Raw genomic sequence first — 20,370 nt, forward strand, 5'->3', positions numbered from 1 at the left:
TCACGTGGACAGCTTTCCACGTCAAATTCTTGTTCGTTTTGTTTTCTTTTCGTTTTTTGTTCTTTATTTTTTCTTGATTATTTGAAAATGGATAGCGCTTTTTGAGAGAAGAGATGCAGTGTAAAACTGATAGCGAGCAATTAACATACGAAAAAAAATAGTTTCGGTCTCAAAAGCACAAAACAAAAGATGATTTAGGTAAAGTCAAGTAAAGCGTACATTTTGAAAAAGGTGTTCTGTAGAAAAAGAATGTAGAATAATTCAAGAAAAAAGAAACTAAGCTATCGTGTTTTATTTTCAAGATCAGAACAAACTATGTTGACATCAATAACATTAACAAAATGAAAATAAGAGCACATTTTGATTTTTTTTTTTTACATAAAGAAATAATTTCTGCCATAGACAAAAAAAAACAGAACACTGTGACGTCCTCACGCGGCCCAGATGCTCTCGTTGTTCTTTTTTGAATTTCTTTTAATTCTAGAAATATGCTCACATGCACACGCACGTACACCGCTACTGCGCGTGCACGATTGTGTCCCACAAAACAAAACCGGAAGCCGTGACACACTTTGATGTGCCGCTAACCTACATATATGTGGCCGCGCATTGTTTACCTATTTCTTGCTAAAGCTAAAAAATGATCATCGTAATAAACGCGCGCGCGCACACACACACACACACACACATGCGCGTGCAAGTCAGCAACAAGAACAGCAACAACGACAACAAAAAAAGACGAAAATTGTTACGAAGGTCAGCTAGCTTTTATTTCGCCAAGATTGCAACATTTTCTCTCCTGGCTTTTACTTTTTTGTTTTAATTTACTTTTGAGGTCAAAGCGACACAGAAAGAAAAAAAGAAGACATTCAAAGACAAGCAGCAGAATGTTCGGCGGGTCCAGAGGACGAGCGGACGTGTGGTTGGCAACAAGCAAAAAGAAGAGAAATTAAAAGGAGAAAAATTAGGCGTCGCGTCGCGCAGCTCCTTTGACATTTCGAAAGTCGGAAATCGGAAAGCGAAAGAAAAGAATTTCCACTCTGCGCTTAATCACGCTTAATACTGAAACACATTCAAGTGTCAAGAAAAAACTGCGAGGGGGGAAGGGGGGCTAACATTCTAGTCGACGCGACAGGCGCACACGCACAAGTCCAGAAACACCAAGAATAATATTAACAATAATATTAATTTTAAAAAATACCTGCTTGTTTTTTTGTTCGTTTGTTTCGTTTTTCTTGCTCTAAAAGTTGTTTTCGTTGCACTTACAGTTGCGATGCAGTTCGGCCGTTAGTGGATGAGCGGGTTGGGCGCCGAGGCCTGGGTCTGGTGCGTGAAATAGTCAGAGAGGCCGGCGGACAGTCCGGACGAGAAGGCGGGCAGGGAGGCGCCCAAGGGCGGCGGCCTGAGGGAGTCACACTGCGGGGAGCCCGCCGCCGAGGCGCGGACGCCGCCGGGGCCGGAAACGGCGCCGGGCGAGCTCACGGGCACGTGCGGGAAAAAGTAGCCGGTCTGGCCGGCCAGCAGGTTGACGGAGCAGGGGTTGAGCGAGTAGGCGGCGCCGGAGCAGGGCACCGCGGACAGGCCGCACGGCACCGCCGAGGCGGCCAGCGCCGCCGCCGCCGCCGTGGCCGTGGCCGTGGCGGTCAGGTGGTGGTGCGCGGGGTAGGCCAGCTCGCCGCCGACCAGCCGCTCCATGCTCAGGCCGTTGGAGGGCGGCGGGTGCGGGTGCGGGTGCGAGTGCGGGTGCGGGTGGGGCGGCGGCGGCGGCGGGGCCCCGCTCGGGAAGTGGTGGCCGGCCCCGGCCCCGGCCCCGGCCCCGGCGCCCGCGCCGGCCCCGGCGCCCGGCCCCAGCACGGCGCCGTACGAGTGGCCCGGGTAGGCGGCCGCCGCCGCCGCCGCGGCCGCCGCCGCCGCCGCCGCGGCCGCCGCCGCCGTCCTCGGGTGGTGGTGGTGGTGGTGCAGCGAGAGCAGCGCCGGCGACACGGGCCAGTAGAGCGAGCCGGCCCGCTCCATGAAGGCGTGCAGGCCCGACGAGAGGCGCGCGCCGCGCTTGAAGGCGTGCAGCTTGGCCCGCGAGGTGGTGGAGCGGCGGCGCAGCTTGCCCGTGGTGCCGCCGATGAAGACGTCGTCGCTGCTGGGGTCCAGCATCCAGTAGTTGCCCTTGCCCGGGTCGTCGTAGTGGCGCGGCACCTTGACGAAGCACTTGTTGAGCGACAGGTTGTGGCGGATGGAGTTCTGCCAGCCCTGCTTGTTCTCGCGGTAGTACGGGAAGTTCTTCATGATGAACTCGTAGATGCCGTTGAGCGTCAGCCGCTTCTCGGGGCTCTGGCGGATGGCCATCATGATGAGCGCGTTGTAGGAGAAGGGCGGCTTCTCGAACTTGCCGCCGCCCGCGCCGGCGCCGGTGCCGGCGGCGCCGGCCGCGGCCTTCTTGTCGCCGCCGCCGCCGCCGCCGCCGCCGCCGGCCTCCTTCTTGTCCTTGGGCTCGTCGGTCCTCTCGGCGGCCTGCTGGCCGCCGGAGCCCTCCGGCGGCTCGCTCCCGCGGCCTTCGGCGTCGTCCTTGAGCTCGGCCTCGTCGGCGCGCTTGTGCTGCCGGTGAGGCTGCGGCGGCGGCGGCGGCGGCGGCGGCCGCTGCTGCTCGTCGCTCTGCGCGGCCTCCGGCACCAGGCTGTGGATGGTGAACGACGACTTGGGGATCATTTTGGCCTCTTTGCGTTCGCCCATGTCCAACATCACCGGGCCGAGTCGCGAGTGTGCCGTGCCGTGCCGCCGAGCCGAGCCGAGCCGAGCCGAGCCTAGCTTAGCCGAGCAGGGCCGAGCCGAGCCGAGCCGAGCGCAACCGATCGACGGGACCGACCGCAAGGGAGGCGAGCTAGGGACGGATGCGCCGCGACCGAGGAAAGTGTAGCCCAACAAACTATTTCATGGTCGCTTTGGGGAGAAAAAGAGAAACGCGCAGATGCACGCGCGCGCGCGCACGCACGCACACACACATACGCGCGCGCGCGCGCGAGGACCCGAGACAGATAGCAGCAATTAATTAGCGAACCGCAGCGGCAAGACGCATTGGTCGGCCCTTCCTGCCCGTCGGCCAATCGGCGCCGCGTGAGCTCCGGCCGCCAGCCAATCGCCTCGCGCGCACGCTCCAAAAAGATGACGCCCAGCGCGAGCGCGAGCGAGCGCGAGCGCGAGCGCGAGCGAGCGCGAGCGCGAGCGAGCGCGAGCGCGAGCGAGCGCGAGCGCGAGCGAGCGCGAGCGCGAGCGAGCGGGCCGAGCGCGGCTTCGGCTGCGAAAAAAAATAATCGTAAAAAATAGGGGGGGAGGAGGGGTGATCCGCGGGGGGCGTGACGTCATCGCGGACGGCCATCGGCTCCCGCGGGGCGGACGAATAAAGTGACCGGCGAAATGCGCTCGGTCATTTCTTTCGGCGGGGCCGAGCAAGGGATTCTTTGCGCTACGCGTGAGCGCGCGCGCCCTACGCGCATGCGTAAACAACTTTCCTTCCAATCCCTCCATGTCGCCCGGAGGAAAGTAAGAGTAGGATCCCACTCCAAATGTATGGGACCGAAAGAGCGCGCCGACTCTTTCCCGACTCCCTTCGTTCTTTCCTCATGGATTTGTTCGTGTGTCCGGCGCACGCGTTTTGGAAAAAAAGTGCACGCCTTTTTGACTGCGTCTCCAAACAAACAACTCGGTGTCATACCCGAAAATACAAATCCGCTTTCGACTCGCTTGCTGCGGTTAGACAAAAAGTGAAATCGACCGAAGCATGTTCAAGAAATAAAAAGAATCGTAATGCCGCCAACAGACACAAGTACTCCTTTTGTCTCAAAGCACCAACTCGGAATAGCAGCCTAAATCCTGACTGCGAATTGAGAAATAGTTGCTCCTCAATTGCGGCAAACAATAGCAAATTGTCCTTTTTTCAAATGCAGACAGGCCGAAAAAAACAAAATGCTATTTTCACGCTCGAATACCGGCCGCTTGGTTGCCAGAAAGACACCGTTAAATTACGCATTTTCTACATTCGCGGTAATAAAAAAACGTATCGATAAACTGTTGATTTCCCGACACTTACCGCAAACGCAGGAAGTGCGTTAGGCCGTCCGTCATTTTACGGAACTCTTCTGCCAAGCAAGTTGCCAGTATTTTCCCGTTTTTTGTTTGTTCGGAAAGGTTGACGGGTGCAACCTGAACACGGAGCGTGAACGAGTTGCTCGATTTTTGCTGTTGTTTGTTTGTTTACTTTTGCTCTTTTGCACGCGTGGTGAGCACGCCCTGCTTCCAGTTTGGAAGCAAGCCAGACAAAAAAGCATCAGAACGGACGCGTGACGATGACCTTTGAACCGCAGCGGGACGTTCCTCGTCAAGTTCTCCGACCGTCAATCTGCCCCCGCCGCCGGCCGCCAGAAGCTTGGGAAGGACGACCGGCCGAGGCCGCCACTCGTTCAATCGAAAGTTCCTTCGCGCCGCCAAGTCTACAAACCGGGTCTTGCGGACGTTTAAGTCTTCTCGCTATTATTGGGTACGAAGGAAGCACGTTTAATCTCGCTGACTTCTTACTTACCCGCCATAGGTCTTTTCATTCTGCCTTGACGTCGTTGTTGAAGTTTTCCCCGTAGAACGAAGCAGAAGACTCGCGTTGAGCGGAAGACTGCGTCATCGCCATTTAGCTCTTCATCGTATGGCAGGAAGTTGGGTAGACAGCTGCGGAGCCTCATTCCGCCGGAAGCGGACGAAGGTCTGCTCGTCACAAAATGCTTCCTGCTCTCCTCCCGCCCGCCGGACCCATGTGACGCCAGTGTGGGCCCGACGGTCTTAGCTGGTCCCGAGTAGGCCGCGGCTGCGAAACTCCAGCCCTCCACGTCCTGTGTCCTGCATGTTTTCCAACCCTTTCTATCAAACGCGCCTTATTCAGCGGTTACAGTGCTTTTGAAGCTCCGGAAATAGTTTGCTAATAAGCGAATCCTTTGTACCGGGCGCGTTGGGGAGAGAAAAACGGAGAAGACGCAGGATGACTGGAGTTCCACACTTACCAACGAGTCCCCAACCTGTTTCCCACCACCGACACCTGAGTTTTTTTCGTTTTGTTTTTTTTACCGTGGGATGGTGCTCTCAAGTGGAGCCGCGTCGTCCTTCCTCACTACAAAACGCAATAGCAACTGCGGCCAGCGGCGGCGCCGAAAGACAAACATCAAGCTGAACAAAGCGCGAAAGGAACTGTGGAAGGATCAACTAAATCGGTGGCAAAACATCCCGATTTCAAGTCGGGGGGGGGGACCTTTGAACCAGATGATGCGACGACAGGAGGAAGATGTTCCGCGTTTGCTCTACGTCACAGCAGGGTTCGGGTGTCGAGCCCGAGTCGCCCCCCACCTGGGAAAAGAAAACTTTCTCGGATGGACGAATAAACGATCCGGAATTATGTTTGCGATCGGTCCGCCGCAATTATTATCTGAACTTTCAGTAATATTCTACAGCCCGTGAAACCACACCAGTTGTTTTTGTTTTTTGGGAGTATGCGCCGTCTCTGCCTGGGCTCGTCTGGAAATGTTTTCGAAAGGAAAGAATGTTGGCGTTGCTCACGAGCCGTCGCTTTTGCAAAAGGCGGCACCGCCCTCTTGCGCTCAAAACATAAACTACACCCGTTGCAAGCCGAGCGGTCCAGTAAGGTCATCTGATACGAAGAACGGCGAAGACTTGTTAGGGCAACCGCAGATCCCGCGACCACAGCCGTAACATTCTTTGTCCTAATCCTGAATTCGATTGAATGAAAGCGTTGAACGACAGGTTCCATTTCATGCAGTCATACCGGAAGTGCAAAGCGCTTCTAATTCAGTCACCATCGTTTGATATCACTGAGTGGGGAAGGCAGAATTTGACAGAACTCGTCCTTTTTTCTTTAGTATTTCCAAAAAAATGGAGTGTAGCCAGCTCAAGGGACAAGCGGACTTGACCGGTGGTCGTTTCCCGAGCAACCGCGATGTCCTTTTCGGTCCATAGCAAGTGAAAAAAGTCTCGTTTTGAACGCATTTATTATCGATGAAAAGTTACAATTATTTACTTTCAGAGCTAAAAATGTTTTAATTTGACACCCCAAAACTCCGCGATGGCAGAGATGGCTAGCGAAATACCAAAAGTGAGCAGACGAGGTCCCCAAAGGCTAAGCACGCGCTCGAAGCCGCCTGCCAGGTGCGATTGATGAAGAACCGGAAGTCGCCTCGCTTCTCGGGAAGTGGACGAACACGGCCCCCGCGCCATTGTTCTCCGTGCGAGAAGCGGGCTTCCGGCGCCGGCGTTTTGCCAGAAACGACTGGACGCCAACCACGCCGCTCTTCACGCGGGCGCCTGTAGCCCACTTGTGAGGACATCCGATGACGCGCTGCGCTGCGTTGATCTTGACCGCCGCAGTGGTTGGCCTAACCCTCACCCTAAGTGCAAAGCTATACCGGAAAACGGGGGCCCCCGAGCGGTTGGTCCCGAAATAACGGCGTTTCGCCACTGATTGAGTTGATCCTTTAACCGTTCCCGAACGGCCCCGGTTGGTTCGTGCGTTCGTTCGTCTTTTGTTTGGCTTGAGCTTTGTTTTTGGCGCCGCCTCTGGCGCCTCCCGCTAATACATTTTGAAGGAAGACGGCGTGTTTTGAGTTGAGAGCGGTCACCGTGATTGCAAAAACTCAAACACGACGCCTCATTTATTTCAATTCTATTTATTTTATATTGAAATGATATTTCAAAATGATTTATTTCCAGTTATTGGTAATAATTTCATGTCTTTTTTCTGTTTTTTTTTCGACACATATTTATGAAGGATTAACTTATTTCTTTTTGCTCACAGATCTCTTCGACGAACCGAAGGAGGACGCTTCATGTCGATTGAACGCGATGGACAGTGATTTATTCTGGAATAACGTGACGTGCTGTGCCAATGCCGACATAATAATCTGCCCGGTAACTACAGCGATGCAAGCTAATGCTCTAGTACATATAAATCTATGTACGTATGCGTAGTTAAGTGTATGAGCAACTTGAAAATGGATCTGAGTTGACGGCTGTTCCGGCCCTCTGCGGAAACTCTTAGCAACACCGTGTCCAAAGCGTGGCCGAACAAAACAAAAAAACTCCCCGGCGGTCCTCACCGGCGCAAAAGACGGAGGCCGGGCGCGCGCGGACGTCAAATCGGCCGCGGCCGTCCAGGAAGCCGGCGGGCGGGCTCGGACGCGCCGGCCGTTAGTCTGACATGTTTTGACGTTTCTTTTTCCATCCGAGGGCGGAACGCTTCCCCTCGCGTCCGCCGGGAAGTCCAGCCGGGGAGTCAGAGGTCGTCCGACGAGAGGCCGCCGCCGCGTTTCCTGCCGCTGTTGCGCAACTTCCCGCCGGCGCCCCGACGTAAGCTAAAAGTATCTGGGCCGCCTTTCGGAAGGGATTTGAGCCGGCGGGCCCAAGTCCGATCAGCGTTTGGATCGGCCCTCGGGCCTTGACTTGAAGTGAAAAAAAAATCAGTATTTTGCAGGCTTTGACTCCAAGTTTCTCAAACGTGTTTTAGCGAGTGGGCTGAACCAATAAAATCACCCTCTATATTAATGGAATTTGCAAACGACGACTTGAGATTTTTTCTACTTTTTTAATACTGTCCAAAATGGTACAACATCACAACAAATCATAAAACGTGAACTTTTAGCGGCGTGGATGAGAAGTGTTGTCTTTTAAAATAGTAAGGAAATGATTATTCTTTTTTTATGCAGGGTAGCTGACACCCTTGACTTGTGCGTATCTAATTTGAAGCCAGTTGAGCGCTAATTTTGACCATCGGATGGCAGTGTTGCTTTACAGACGCCGCACACACGGCACGCTTGTACCAATCTTCTAAGTAAGGAATCTTTCGTACGATAGACGTAGCGCACGATATCGCGGGTCTGGAAAGATGAGCGAAATGGCTCCGAACGGGCCGGCTTTCCCGAGACGCTCGGCGCCCGAAGACCCGACGGTAAAACGAAACCAAATTTTTCACCCATCGATTCTCCTCATTTTTCCTCTTTTTTTTTTTTTTCGGATACTCGTTGCGAAACGGTCTCGCGAGCCGGTTCTGACGGTCCGCACGGAGGCGACGTCTTTCAGCGGTCGTTGCGTTGCGTTGGGCCGAAACCGGAGAAAGGTGGAAGCGGCGAGTCGTCGCCAGCTGCGCTTTTTGTCCAAATACAAGCAAAGGCCTTTGTTTTGGTGTCAACGGAGCGCAGGAGCCGGCTTCTCAAACGACACCGCCCGTACGCTTACCGTATTTTTCCTCCGTACTTTTTTCTCCGGCCCAAATGCTAGGTGCCGGCCAGAACTGTCAACTTCCACATTTTTTTGCTTTTATTCAACACCCGCACAAAAGAGTTCTCTGTGGGCGGGCGGGGGCTTTACGGGCCCAACGAGCGTACCGAAAAACCGAACGGCAGCGGGCCGAAACGTCGCACGGATTGTGGAATGCGCACGGCGTCCCTTCTAAAGGCCGCCAAACGGGAAGCCAAAGTCGGGCTCTCGCACCGCCATCAAAGATGGGAAAGGCGCTCAATATTGCGCCAATCGCCTCATCTCCAAACTTGGAGGGCTACGCCGAGACAAACGCAAGGACGCCAGGGCCACTTTGACATCTTTCAGCTTTATTCGGGCGAGCAAGCAAATAAGTTTGACAAAGCGCTACTTGACAAGTTTCTCTTCAAGATTATGAGGCGGAAAGTTAAGGCGGCGCTTACCAATGACATTTTGCCACAGGAAGGAGAACTGTTCACGCCCCGCCCACTCGACGCGCCGAATATAAATATCTGTAGAAATGACATCTATACGTTTCATCCTTTTCAACGATAACAAAAGAGAAAAAAAAGCAATGTGAATCAACTTTCAGCCGCCGTTGAAAGCATTTTCTTCAGCGTTATACGGGACGCGGCTTCATTTCAAACTGAAAAAAAAACCCGAGTGCCTCAAAGTGTCTGAAAAATGACGAAAATTCTCATTTGATTGCAATGACACGTGACAAAACGAAGCCTTTTCGACGGCGTGGTTTTAACGGATCGTACGAAGGGCGCGTTGTTTTGTGCCGATGCGGAACACCCCGGCCCGGCCAAACGCGAAAAACGGACGACACGGTTGGGATCATAGTTTATGAGCGGAAGGATGGGCGGTTTGACGGAGCGAGCCAGGAACGGCGCCTCGGAAACCAGCGGGATTTGCGCTCGGACTTTTGGCGGCGACGGCGGGAGAAGAGAGAGCGCTTTTTTCCCTACGGGGTCGCCCCGTACGAAAGGCCAAAGCGGAAAAGCCGCCCCTCGCCCTCGCCGCCCGTCGGCCCCGCGGGTCCTAGTCGCGGCCGCAGACGTCGGGGCGGCGGCGGTGGCCGGGGGGCAGCAGGTGCGGCGGCAGCTCGGCCGGCAGCTCGTAGCCCTCCAGCTTGACCTTGATGAGATGCTGGGCCAGCGCGAACTCCTCGTCGTCCAGGCTGCCGTCCCGGTCGCAGTCGGCCAGCTTCCAGATCTTGCCCAGCACCGTGTTGGGCAGGCGCGAGCTCATCATCTCCTTCTTGGCGTTGACGCCGCTGACCTTGCCGTTGACGGGCATCAGCGTGTAGAAGATCTCGTCGTAGCGGTGCTTGTCCCGGCCCACGATCCACTCGTCGTCGGCGGCGTCGGCGCCGGCGCCCACGCCCTCGCCGTAGCCGCGGCCGAAGGGGCCGTCCTGGGCGCCCTCGAAGGCGCCGCCCGACACCATGGCCGGCGGCGCCTTGGACTCCTCCTCGCGGATCATGCCCATCAGCCCGGCGATCTTGGACGTCAGCATCTTGTCCACCGACTCGATCAGCTTCGCCTTCAGCGACGGGAACTTGGCGAAGTCGTAGTGCTGCAGCGCGTCCTGCGTCATTCGGGAAGAGAAGCTGAGCCTCCTAACCCCCGGGCGAGGCTTCCCCGGGCGAGGCTTCCCCGGGCGAGGCTTCCCCGGACGAGGCTTCCCCGGACGAGGCTTCCCCGGACGAGGCTTCCCCGGGGAAGGCTTCCCCGGACGAGGCTTCCCCGGGGAAGGCTTCGGGTCTCCCGCGGGAGGTACCTGCATCTTGCTCACGTCGGGGAAGTCCCCGGGGCTGATGTGGTGCTCCCGCTGCAGGATGGCGTAGATCTCCGGCAGCCTGGCGATCAGCTCCTCCTTCTTCTTTTCCCGCCCGAACAGCGACGGCATCTCCTTCTTCAGGTAGCCGATGATGTAGGCGTGCACCTGCCGGGAGCCGGGTCACGCTCGGGAGGGGGGCAGCGCCGCGCGATCGCGGACGCGGGCGCGCCTTCCGTTCTCCGAGCGCCACTCCGAGCGCGCCGTGGTTTCCCCGTCCCTTCCGCCCGGGCCCCCGAGGTTTTTTCTCCAAGCGGCGGCCTCACCTTGGCCAGCCTGGCCCTCTTGATCAGGTCGTTGAGTTTGCGCAGCGCCGCGTTCCTCGGGAGGCTCTGGATGTCCCGGAAGAGATCCTGAGACTCGGCCTCAAAGAGACGCCTGGGGGGCCGGAAGAGACGAGGAGATTCTCGGGACCGGTCGCCCGAGCGGCGCGGCGCGGCGCGGCGCGGCGGGCGCGGCGCGGCGGGCGGGCGAAGGGACCTGTTCTCCGTGTTCTGCAGCGGCTTGGCCCAAAAGGAACCCAGATAAACCCGCACCACCTCCGGGGTGTTGATCACTTTGCCCAGCGACCACATGAGGGCGCCGTACACGCGCATCAGCTGCTGCGTGTCCACCTGCGAGGCACGGGGGCGGGTGAGGCGGCGCCCCGGGGGCGAGGCGGGCCCCGGGGGCGGCGACCTGGTCGGCCTTGTTGAGGACCACCCTGATCTTGTCGTCCTGTCCCTTGAGGGCTCGGATGGCCTCGGAGAACTCGTCCGAGATGTCCAGCTTGTGGGCGTCGAACAGCAGGATGATCCTGTCCACCCGCTCGCCGAACCAACGCAGGACCTCGGCGAAGTCGTAACCTGCGCGCCGCGCCGAGCGTTAGGCTTCGGGGACTTGCTGTAACGGGACGCTGGCTCCTGAGCGTTAGCGGCCGAAGCCGGACCCCCCTTCGACTACGCCGCCCCCGTCCCCGAACACCGCCGCATCCACCCGTCCCTAGGAGGGAGGGGGCGTCCGAAGCTATGCTTTTGAGCGTCCCGTCCTCCGACGCCGCCGATTCCAAGGAAGCCGACGACGAGCCGAGCGTTGGGGTCGGGGACCCACTCCGGGCACCCCTCCGTTCCGACCCGGCTCGCCTCGCCCCTTGACCCGCGAACGTCGCGTCCTGCGGCTCGGTCGGCTTTTCGCTTCGCCCCGATCAATGACCCCGGAGCTCGAAGGACAACGTAACGCCAGTCGAGGGTGTCGATTCCACACGGCCGGCGCAAATGATTCGGCCGTATCGGGATTCGTCCCTCGCTCATCAATAAGTGAAGGACGCGTGACAAAGACCGCGCCGTCTGGTGAGTGCGGGCGCTTGCGCGCGTGTATGCGCGCCTCCCTGTGCGGCTCTACTTGTCCTGCGCGGCTCTACTTGTCCTGCGCGGCTCTACTTGTGAGGACCGTTTTGGGTTTTCGACCGGCGTAGCGCGGACATTTTGAACAAGCGAGGCCACTTTTGCCGCGCGCTTGTTTTTGAAGGCAGAGGCTTGCTTTTAGAGTAGAAGCGTTGAGTGCGATGCGCCGGGGAGCAAGTTCCCGGTTTGACTGCCTTTGTGGGGACCTGTAGCTGACGAGTCCAGTTTTGGGGCTTGAGGTTAGGCAATCGGTCGTGATGGTTAGGGTCCGGGGCTAGGAACTGCATCGCGTCAATGGGATGTCCCCACTGCGATAGCGAAGCCCCGGCGCGTGCGTGCGCGTGTCGCAGGATGCCCGACGATGACTTCACCGGTTCCATTTCCGCTTTACAGGAAAGGCCTTCTGTCTAACATTCCCGCTTCCTCTTTTCAGCGTTGCGAAACTAAAATAAAAAATAACCGCGCACGCACAAAGCGGTTGTCGCCACGGAGACATCTCGGCGCGGGTCGCGAGGCGCGAGGCGCGAGGCGGGTCTTGCGGCCACATGAGCCGCGCGAGTCAAATGTCAACAAGTGCTCGGGGCCGGTGACGTCGCGGCGGGTCACGTGACCGGGTTAGGGTGCGACCGCTTCGGCTGAACGTTTCCAGATGGGGGCGGCGTGACTCGGCCCGTCCCGCCGAGGCCTTTGGCCGGCCCGGGGAGCGGGCGAAACGGAAAAATGTTTCGGGGTACCTAGAAAAGAAGACCTAAAACGAGCGGGCGGCGCTACGCTACGTTTGCCGCCGCCCCCCCGTCCGTCGGCAGGCGCCAAAGGTACCCACCTCTGCTGATGCGCTGCTTCTCGCCGGAGAGGATGCCCGGCGTGTCGATGATGCTGATGCTCTGGAGAACCTGGTTGGGCATCTGCGAGCAGATGAACCTGGGGACGGGAGCGGAGCGTCGGGACCTTGGCCCCCGTAGAGGGGACGGGAGGCGGCGCCCGGAGGTGGACGACGGCCGCCTCGTTTGGGGCGTTCTCCCGCCGCGCTGCGTTGGGACTTTCGGAATCAAGTATGAGAACCGTCTAGCGTGAAATACATCTAGCTATATTGCCCTGCTGTTTCTGCCGCTTTGAAGAAATCAGTTGAACGTAAAAGTACGTAGGAACCCGCTCCTCCGTATGCGATGGCTTGCGCTTTCGGGGAGGCTTCACCTGTTGAGGAAGGAGTTCCCAAAGGCGTTGAGCTTCCTGAAAGGCTTGTTGGGGTCCACCACCAGGGCGTTGCCGGGGACCACGCCCTCGCCCTCGCCGTACATCACGGCGATGAAGCCGTCGGTGGTCGGCTCGGGCCCGATGCGCATGCCCGGGAAGTCCTGCTCCAGGAGGTACCTGTGGCCAGAGCGCCGCTAAGTCAGACCTCGGGGCGCGCCGCCCCGCGCGTCGGCGGCGAGGCGAATAACCGATGGCGCGGAGATCGCAAGTAGCAAACGGCGGGTGCGGCTCCGCCCCCGGGCGTCCGGAGGAGAAAGGCCGACGCTCTACGCGTTTCCGCGCCGGCCGGCGTCTTCTTTATCCTCCGCGGGGAGCGGCCGCACCCGTGCGGCTTTCTCGGGCTAGGACGCCGCGGGCCTCCGCCGCCAAAGAAGCGAACCACGGAGCCGATCGCGCGACCTCGGCCGACAAGCCCGGTCCCGTTGACCGGAGTTCTTTCATTCCTCCGAACGGGGCGGGGCCTCCAAAAACACACACACGCGCGTGTGGACCGCGAGAGAGAAGAAAACAGAAAATTCGTGCTCTCGCCCGGCCGCCGATCAGACTCGAGCCAGAGCCCCGTTAGAGCGAAGCTATTCAAACTACGGCCCGGGGGCCCTTTTGCGGCCCGGAAGCTGTTTTTCGGCGGCCGAAAACTAAGAAAAAGAGAAAGGAGGCAGTCGTCTTTAAGGTGCCGCTTTTACTCATAAATGACTTGATATAATGTCAAACTTTACATGAGGATAATATGAAACTCATGAGGAGAATTGCCATCGTTTCTTCTGCGTTGTGGCGAATAAAGCATTCAGAGGCAGAAAGGAATCAAAACGTGCTGGGATGGGGTCTCAATCAACTTCCAAAAACGGGATTTCCACAGCGTTTGCACAGCTTAGCGGAATAATAAGTACGCTCTTATTTGATCGCGACTAGGCTCCAGGTGACAAAAGCAAAGCCTGGCGTCACCTGCCCCCCCCCCCTCCCTTCTCCAAGCCAAGCGGCCGGGCCGAAAGCTCCGGGAAACGAGACACGCAACGCCGTTCGTGCAACAAGTACGGGGAAAGAGCAGAAAAGGGCGAGGCGGGCGGGCGGGCGAGGGAGGGAGCGAGCGAGCGAGCGAGGGAGCCAGCGCGGCGAAAGACAGGAGCGATCCGAGCGTCGGCGACCCGCCTGATGAAGGTGGTCTTGCCGGTGGAGTACTGGCCCACCAGAAGCACCATGGGCTTGCTCTGGAAGTCGGCCGGCTCCAGGGCGGGCGAGTGGAAGTCGTGGAAGAGGTAGGTCTCCTCGAGCGGCAGCAGCTTCTTGGCGTACAGGCTCTGCAGCCCCTCGGTCACCGTCTGGTACATCTCGCCCTCCTTGTTGCGCCCGCCCTGCTCCTGCTTGGCCCAGCTGAACATGGCGGAACCCGGCGACGAACCGCGCGGCCTGCCCGCCTCAGCCTGCTCTGGCGGAAGGGGGCGGGGAGGGGGGGAGAGAGGGGGGGGGGGGGCGCCTGCGGGGAGCGCCGCGGCGAGTCGGGACTGGGAAGAGGGAGGGGCGAGCATCTGACCGCCCCGCCCGATTGACGTCACCTCGGAGCGTCGCTCGTCACGTGCGCGAGTAGGAACCGGAACCGCCGCTTACTCCGGTGCTGGCCGGCCAAAGTCCGAGTCCAAAAGTCTTACGGAGGGCGCGTCGTCGCGTAAGGCGCCGGTGTCGAAGTCGTTTGACGTGGCCCGCAAAATGCCGATCGGCCTGAGGACGGTCTTCAACTTTGTCAAACTTCGGCCGCAAAAACGAGCATTTTTAGGCCCTCGGATGACCTCGGATTTGAAAACTAAGCGACTTGAAACTAGATTTGACTTTGCTGTCGTAGCGGCCCCTCTGACAAACCGCGATGTGGCCCACCATCGAAAGGGGTTGGACGCCTCTCCTACCGTAATGCACCGGTGTCAAAGTGCAAAATGCCGATTTGACTCGCAGGTTGTGTCCGGCCAAAATACCAAAATGGCAAGTCGAAGAAAAAAAAGGGCAGCGTTGTTTTCTCCCCCGTCTCCGTTGGAACCGTTTTTGACCGGGGTCACAGCGTCCCCCTGACAGAAACTACAAGTACGATAAAAAGGAGTTCGACACCCCTGCTGTAGTGCATGACTTTTTGCTCTAACGCGGCAGTGTAAGGCACTGCACACTAGGCCTATTTTACCAGTATACACGACAGTGGACGGCATCACACACACAAACAGTCCGATTTTACCAGTACGCATGACAGTTGCGTTGCAACAAAACACAAAGCTAAAAAGCACAAATGTGCCCTTGTTTATTTTTTTTTTCCATAACGAAAACCAAAGAGGCATAAACGTGTTACAAGAAATACAACATTTTGCAGCGTTTCAACTTCCGAAATGCGATAGTTTTAAGCGTTGAAAGACAAGCAATTATCACTTCCAAAAATCGGCTCGCTGATGAATTTTTAGACATTTGCGAAAACGCCATTTAGCCAGCAACTATCGCACAATATACTATCCTGTAATGCACTACGTATTTTTTTCGGACAAATGCTTGTTGATGCCAAACCATATGAAAAGGAACGACGATAGTAATAAAAATGAAAAGAGCAAAATCTTTGCGAAAACGGGCAATGCCAAAACAAAGCACATTTTAAGGAGCTACCTAAACAAAAAGAGGAAAGCTTTTCCTTTCCCGCGCCGCCGTTCTTCGTATTTTGGACCATTTGCAGTCCGGCGGCGACATCTTGCGGTCAAGTCGCCGAACGTTTTTTGTTTCTTTCGCAGAACGTTGGTTTGGAGGCCCCCCTCTCCCTTCTTTTACGTCCGGATAAATGGTGGATTGTAATCACACATTGGTTTCTGTGACGCTTTGCTTCCTGCCTGTGTTGCCAAAGTGCCGTTTGAAGGCCCAATTCCGGGTTCGCTCAATAACCGGACCCCAGAGGCGTCAACTACGACAGGCACTTGGAAGTTTTTAATGCGGAATATTCTGGGCACAAATGTGACGCGCGTTCAAAGCAAATTCTTTTGTACTCTTAGCAGGGAGTTACCGAAACTTATCCGAACAAAACGTATCGAAACGAAACCGAAACTCGGCGACCGCTTGGCTATTTTTCCAACCGGACATAAATCAGAGCAAGACCGGATGCGGCTGCTTCGAACAGAGTTACTAAGCCAAGGTCGTACAGGATTGAGAAAGCATGGCTAAATAGGTTACGATTCACTCTTCACTTTATATCTCATGATGCGAAGTGGTTCATTCGCTGCTCGTATTTGTTTTCTTGCGGAAGGAACGCGTTACGTATTTCTTACGTTTGATTTCACAAAAGTAGGAGGAAAATAAAATTTGGCCGTCGGGGGACAAGGGGACAACTATTTGCGAAGTCATAGAAATAGAACACTTTACGGAACTCGACAAACGGCAAGGCAGATGAAACGAACGCCCGTCTTCCGAGCGCCGCGGCGGAAGCGGAAACGGAAACGACGTAACATATTTCGAAAGAGCGAAATTTCAAACACGACGGACTTGGCAGAAAGAAAAAAAGTCGCCGGGAGCCCCAAAGACAACACGACGACAATCAAGATGGGTGCGAATGTCCAAATTCCGCCCTGAGCCCCCAAGTGAGTTGTCTCTCGCTCGACTCGCGGACATTTTTGCACGGCTTTGCTTTCGCACGCTGAAAACAAAGGACGCTTAAGTCGTTGGAGCTGCGGGCCTCGAGGGCCGCTACCCAGCATGTTTTCCATCTTTGGTTCCGATTGCAACGATCGGCGTCGTTTTCACGCTCCCGCGGAGGGAGCCGCTCAGGGCGGTGAGCTGGGAGGAGAAAGCGAGAAAAGACGGCCCTCGAGAACCGGAGTTTCACACCGGCGAGTGTTGACAATTTGTTTACAAACTAAACGCGTCGCGCGTTTTGCTTTCGATTCCCCCTCGACGCTGCGTTTGGTTTGACTTTTGTTTTTGTTTTTGGGGGATTTGGACCCAACTCCGGCCTTTAGATGTTTTGGATGCGTGATATAAAAGGAAAAGCGTTCAAAGGAGGCCGAAACAATCAAAACGTTTCACCTTTCAGCATCCCGTCCCATCGAAATGCTTGCAAACGGGAGGGGACGTTTTGACGTGCATTTCTCCTTTCAACGGCAACTCACAAACATGGTACGAGTGGCATTTTGTCGGCCCCAAACCCGACTCGTGACATTTGCAAGCCTTTCAACAACTTTGTTGATCGGCTTAGCCCGGACCCCCATTGTGCAAAGTTCTTGCTATGCATTGTGGGACTTAGGCAATTAAAAAAAATAGCAATAATAAGACACTAATAAAGGATTGGACTCACATTCTGAGCATAATACGGAGTAGACGGAGTGGAAGAAACTACATGCGAACGAAGGATGAAAGCGAAAACTATCGTAGCGCAAAGTATTGTACAGTCTGCCGATGTTCTCGCAAAATGCAAAGCCTTGGAATATACCGTGTATAAATGTGAACATTTGAGGGGGTCGAAAGTAAAAGGACGTTTCTGTTCGGCGAAGTCAGGCCGAGCCGGGCCGTAATCATTTCACGTATGGCGGCTTTGTCCGTCTTTTGATTGGCAGACCCTTCCGCTCGCGGCGATCGGTCGTCGTGACCTCAGGGCGCAGCGAGATGAGGAAGAAAGGCAGGCGCGCGCAGGATGCGCTCAGCGGCGAAAGCTCGCTCCAGCGTGAGTACGGCGACCGGTCGGTTTGATTTCCCATTTCCACGGCGTCCGTCCGTGGCGCCGACGCCAACGGGGGTCGGATGTCCCGAACGCTCGCGGCCCGGCCGCCTTTCCGGAACGTGACGGCGCGGCCCCCTTCCGTGACCCAGGTTGCGTCCTGTGCCGAAGGGGCGAGGACGACGCCGCCCTCTACGGGGACAAGCTTCCGCTGCCGGAGGACGGCCTGCGCGTGCACTACTTGTGCCTGGTCAGCAGGGAGCGGCGCCGGCCGGCCGGCTTTGCGGCGCCGGACGAGGGCCCTGAACGCGGCGCGCTCGCTTGTCCTTTGCAGCTGACCTCGTGCGGCGTGTACCAGCGGGGCGGCGACGGCCAAGGCGTGCTGGGCTTCCTGGAGGCCGACATCAAGCGGGAGATCCGCCGCTCGGCGCGATTGGTGGGTTTGCCGCCCGCCCGCCCGCCCGCCCGGCGCCGCCTGATTGGCCGCGCTTTTGCAGACGTGCTGCGCCTGCGGGAAGAAGGGCGCCTGCGTGGGCTGCAACGTGAAAAGCTGCCGCAAGAAGGTGCACTTCCCGTGCGGGCGCAGAAGCGGCTTCGTCTCGCAGTTCGCCCGCAACTTCCCGTGAGTCCGGCGAAAGGCGCGGCGGTTTGCCCGCGGCGGCCACCCGCCTCGGATCTTTTAAAGCGGGGTCCCCAAACTTTTTTCTCCGAGTGCCTCGCTACCCTCTCCTCGGACGGGGGGCCCGCTGGCTTTGTACCCACGGGCGTGACCGGCGCGGAGGCGTCCGAACGCGAGCGGCTTTCCGCAGTGCCGCACGTGACCAAATATGATCTGGGATCTCGACGGGGGAAATAAATGATACCGCCCACCGCCGCGCATAACCGACCGCTGATACCCCTTTCCGCGAACTTGACGGGCGCAAAATAGATAACGGCGTTAATGCCGCGCACGACCGAATATCGTTGGCACGCAATCAAATATCGCCGCTCCTTTGCCGCCCGCCGCGTCAGCATAGCCTTTGTGGACTTTGTGGACGCGCGCAGGTCCTACTGTCCCCAGCACGGCCCCGCCCAGTCTCGGCGCGCCGGCTCCGACCCGAGCCCGCCTCCGTCGTGCTCGGTGTGCTTGGACGCCATCGACGGCCGCCTGTCCTACGGCGTCCTCAAGTGTCCGTCCTGTCACGCCAGCTGGTTCCACAGAGACTGCGCGCAGGTAAGCGCGCGTGCCCGCGCCGTGGCGCCGGAACCGTCTTGGAACCGTCTTCTTTGGATTTGTGCGTCAGCGGCAAGCGCACAGCGCCGGCCTCTACTTCTTCAGATGCCCCTTGTGCAACAACAAGGAGCAGTACCAGCAGGAGATGCTGCGCATGGGCATCTACATCCCGGAGAGGTACGCCAAGCCGCCGTCCGCTTTTTGGGCTTAGCCCACTTCCGGTTTCCGTCGGTCGCCCGTTACGCCTGTCGGGTCAAATCGGTTTTAAGTGCGAGCGGCGCCCGTATGCCTCGTTTTGAAATCGGGGGCTACCGCGGCTGTTTTAAAAGAGGGATCGGTAAGACCGAGTGCTTGATTTTCCCATCGAAAATAAGCCGCTCGTGTGTGAACGACCCGGAGAGCTTCCTCCACGACGACAAAAAAAAAAAAAAAAAAAAAGAAAAGAGTACTGCCGGCCAGGCCATCTGTCGAGGGGCGCTCCCGCAAGACGAGGGCACCCCCGAGGAGCGGATCTCACCCGAGCGGGAGCGGGTCGCAACTCTCGTGTCTCGCGGGAGCGGGTCGCAACTCTGGTGTCTCGCGGGAGCGCCCCTTGAGCTCACGAGAAGGCAAAAATGCGTCTCGCCCGCTCGTCCAGAGACGCATCGTGGGAGTTGGAGGCCGACGCCTACGCCGACCTGCTGGAGGTTTACATGCGCTGCGACGCCCGGGCCTGCGTCTGCGCCCGCGGACGCGCGCACTCCGCCAAGGCCGGGTGAGCCGAGCCGGCCCCGCCCGCCGCCGCCGCCGGCCCCCGCCCGTCCCGCCTAAAGAAAAGTTCGGTCGCCGCGGCGGCGCTCAGCTGGTTTCAGGTGATCCGCTGCCGGATGTGCGGGTCGCGCGGGACGCACAGGAAGTGCTCGGGACTCCAGGTGGACGCCGCCGACTGGGCCTGTCCGGAATGCGCCAAGTCCGCCGACGGAAAGGGTGAGAAAAGCCCGCACTTGAGCCCTCGAAAACCCGAGGCGTTTCGCAATGACGCGCAAGCGCGAGGCTTCCGAAAGGGCGCGTTGAGTCTCAATGACATCCGACCCCGTCACGCGGACGTGATACCCCGTTAAACGTTTCTTACTGGCAGATTCTGCCCTCTGGTTTATGTCGGCGGGTGGGCTTAGGGGAACCCGCTCCGCTTGTGTGCGCCCCGTTAGCGCATGCGCGGCAAAGCCTTCCGCGTGTGGAGAAGAGGTTTCTAATGACGTGACGGTTCCCGCGCTAGAAAGAAAAACATGGCGCAAGCCCTTGTCTTTTTACGCGTATGATGAATACATGTGTGGCAAAGCGTTTTGTGGGAAAGGAGTCAAGGGGTATCCGTCTGTCCAAGCCTTTTCCACAGACGCAGGCCTTTCGCGGGAGGGCGCGCGGACGCTGCAGCAGGTGGGCGGCGCCCTCCACGGAAGGGCGCGTGGCACGCCGGCACGAACGAGTGACGTCTTCCCGCGTCGGGCGCGGCCCCTCCCGTCGGCGGACGTCTCGCGCCGGGCGTCAAACGCTCTCGTCCGTTTGAATTTAGGCCAATGAAAAGCACGATATGATTGTGACATCGCATGAGAATTTGACACCCCTGCGTTGTGTACACTTTGTTTTCCAGCAAAATTGCAGGTTATGTTTTTAACACTAGCCAGTTTGTTTAAAAAAAAGTCTTTTTGTTTCATAAAAATGTTCACTCGTTAAATGAGCGTGTCTAT

At 57.5% G+C, this 20,370-nt stretch overlaps 3 protein-coding genes and 1 long non-coding RNA gene across 8 annotated transcripts; 2 read left to right on the forward strand and 2 right to left on the reverse strand.

The window, feature by feature from the left end:
- Positions 1-261: 261 nt before the first annotated feature.
- Positions 262-3,181, reverse strand: foxg1a (forkhead box G1a). Its single transcript, XM_088433996.1, has one exon. It carries the CDS (start codon positions 2,731-2,733, stop codon positions 1,288-1,290), a length of 1,446 nt encoding a protein of 481 aa, XP_088290122.1. The 5' UTR covers positions 2,734-3,181; the 3' UTR covers positions 262-1,287.
- A 2,606-nt stretch (positions 3,182-5,787) lies between these two features.
- On the forward strand, positions 5,788-7,589 carry LOC148412322 (uncharacterized). The gene is made up of 2 exons (XR_015867803.1): positions 5,788-6,951; positions 7,270-7,589. It is a non-coding gene; the product is annotated as an uncharacterized LOC148412322 (long non-coding RNA).
- Positions 7,590-8,625: 1,036 nt separating this feature from the next.
- On the reverse strand, positions 8,626-14,205 carry ehd4 (EH-domain containing 4). 2 transcript variants are annotated; one of them, XM_088432579.1, is made up of 8 exons: positions 13,920-14,205; positions 12,714-12,890; positions 12,343-12,440; positions 10,816-10,982; positions 10,618-10,751; positions 10,404-10,515; positions 10,081-10,245; positions 8,626-9,888 (listed from the first exon to the last, which is right to left on the reverse strand). In XM_088432579.1, the coding sequence occupies exons 1-8, from the start codon at positions 14,147-14,149 to the stop codon at positions 9,340-9,342; spliced, it is 1,632 nt and encodes a 543-aa protein (XP_088288705.1). In that variant the 5' UTR covers positions 14,150-14,205; the 3' UTR covers positions 8,626-9,339. The 2 variants fall into 2 exon arrangements, with proteins under 2 accessions (XP_088288705.1, XP_088288704.1); XM_088432578.1 differs by having other exon boundaries at positions 10,404-10,751.
- A 1,147-nt stretch (positions 14,206-15,352) lies between these two features.
- On the forward strand, positions 15,353-20,357 carry g2e3 (G2/M-phase specific E3 ubiquitin protein ligase). 4 transcript variants are annotated; one of them, XM_088432582.1, is made up of 10 exons: positions 15,353-15,927; positions 17,332-17,439; positions 17,586-17,683; positions 17,768-17,869; positions 17,931-17,996; positions 18,478-18,646; positions 18,717-18,823; positions 19,284-19,400; positions 19,488-19,612; positions 20,007-20,357. In XM_088432582.1, the coding sequence occupies exons 1-10, from the start codon at positions 15,717-15,719 to the stop codon at positions 20,110-20,112; spliced, it is 1,209 nt and encodes a 402-aa protein (XP_088288708.1). In that variant the 5' UTR covers positions 15,353-15,716; the 3' UTR covers positions 20,113-20,357. The 4 variants fall into 4 exon arrangements, with proteins under 4 accessions (XP_088288708.1, XP_088288706.1, XP_088288710.1 ...); XM_088432580.1 differs by having other exon boundaries at positions 15,562-15,927; positions 17,931-18,055; XM_088432584.1 differs by lacking the exon at positions 15,353-15,927 and adding an exon at positions 15,937-16,360 and having other exon boundaries at positions 17,333-17,439; positions 17,931-18,055.
- The last annotated feature ends 13 nt before the right edge of the window (positions 20,358-20,370 follow it).

This window comes from Hippichthys cyanospilos, chromosome 14 (genome assembly GCF_059441005.1).
Source record: "Hippichthys cyanospilos isolate Australia breed blue-spotted pipefish chromosome 14, RoL_Hcya_1.0, whole genome shotgun sequence".
In the NCBI taxonomy this organism is placed as follows: Eukaryota; Metazoa; Chordata; class Actinopteri; order Syngnathiformes; family Syngnathidae; genus Hippichthys; species Hippichthys cyanospilos.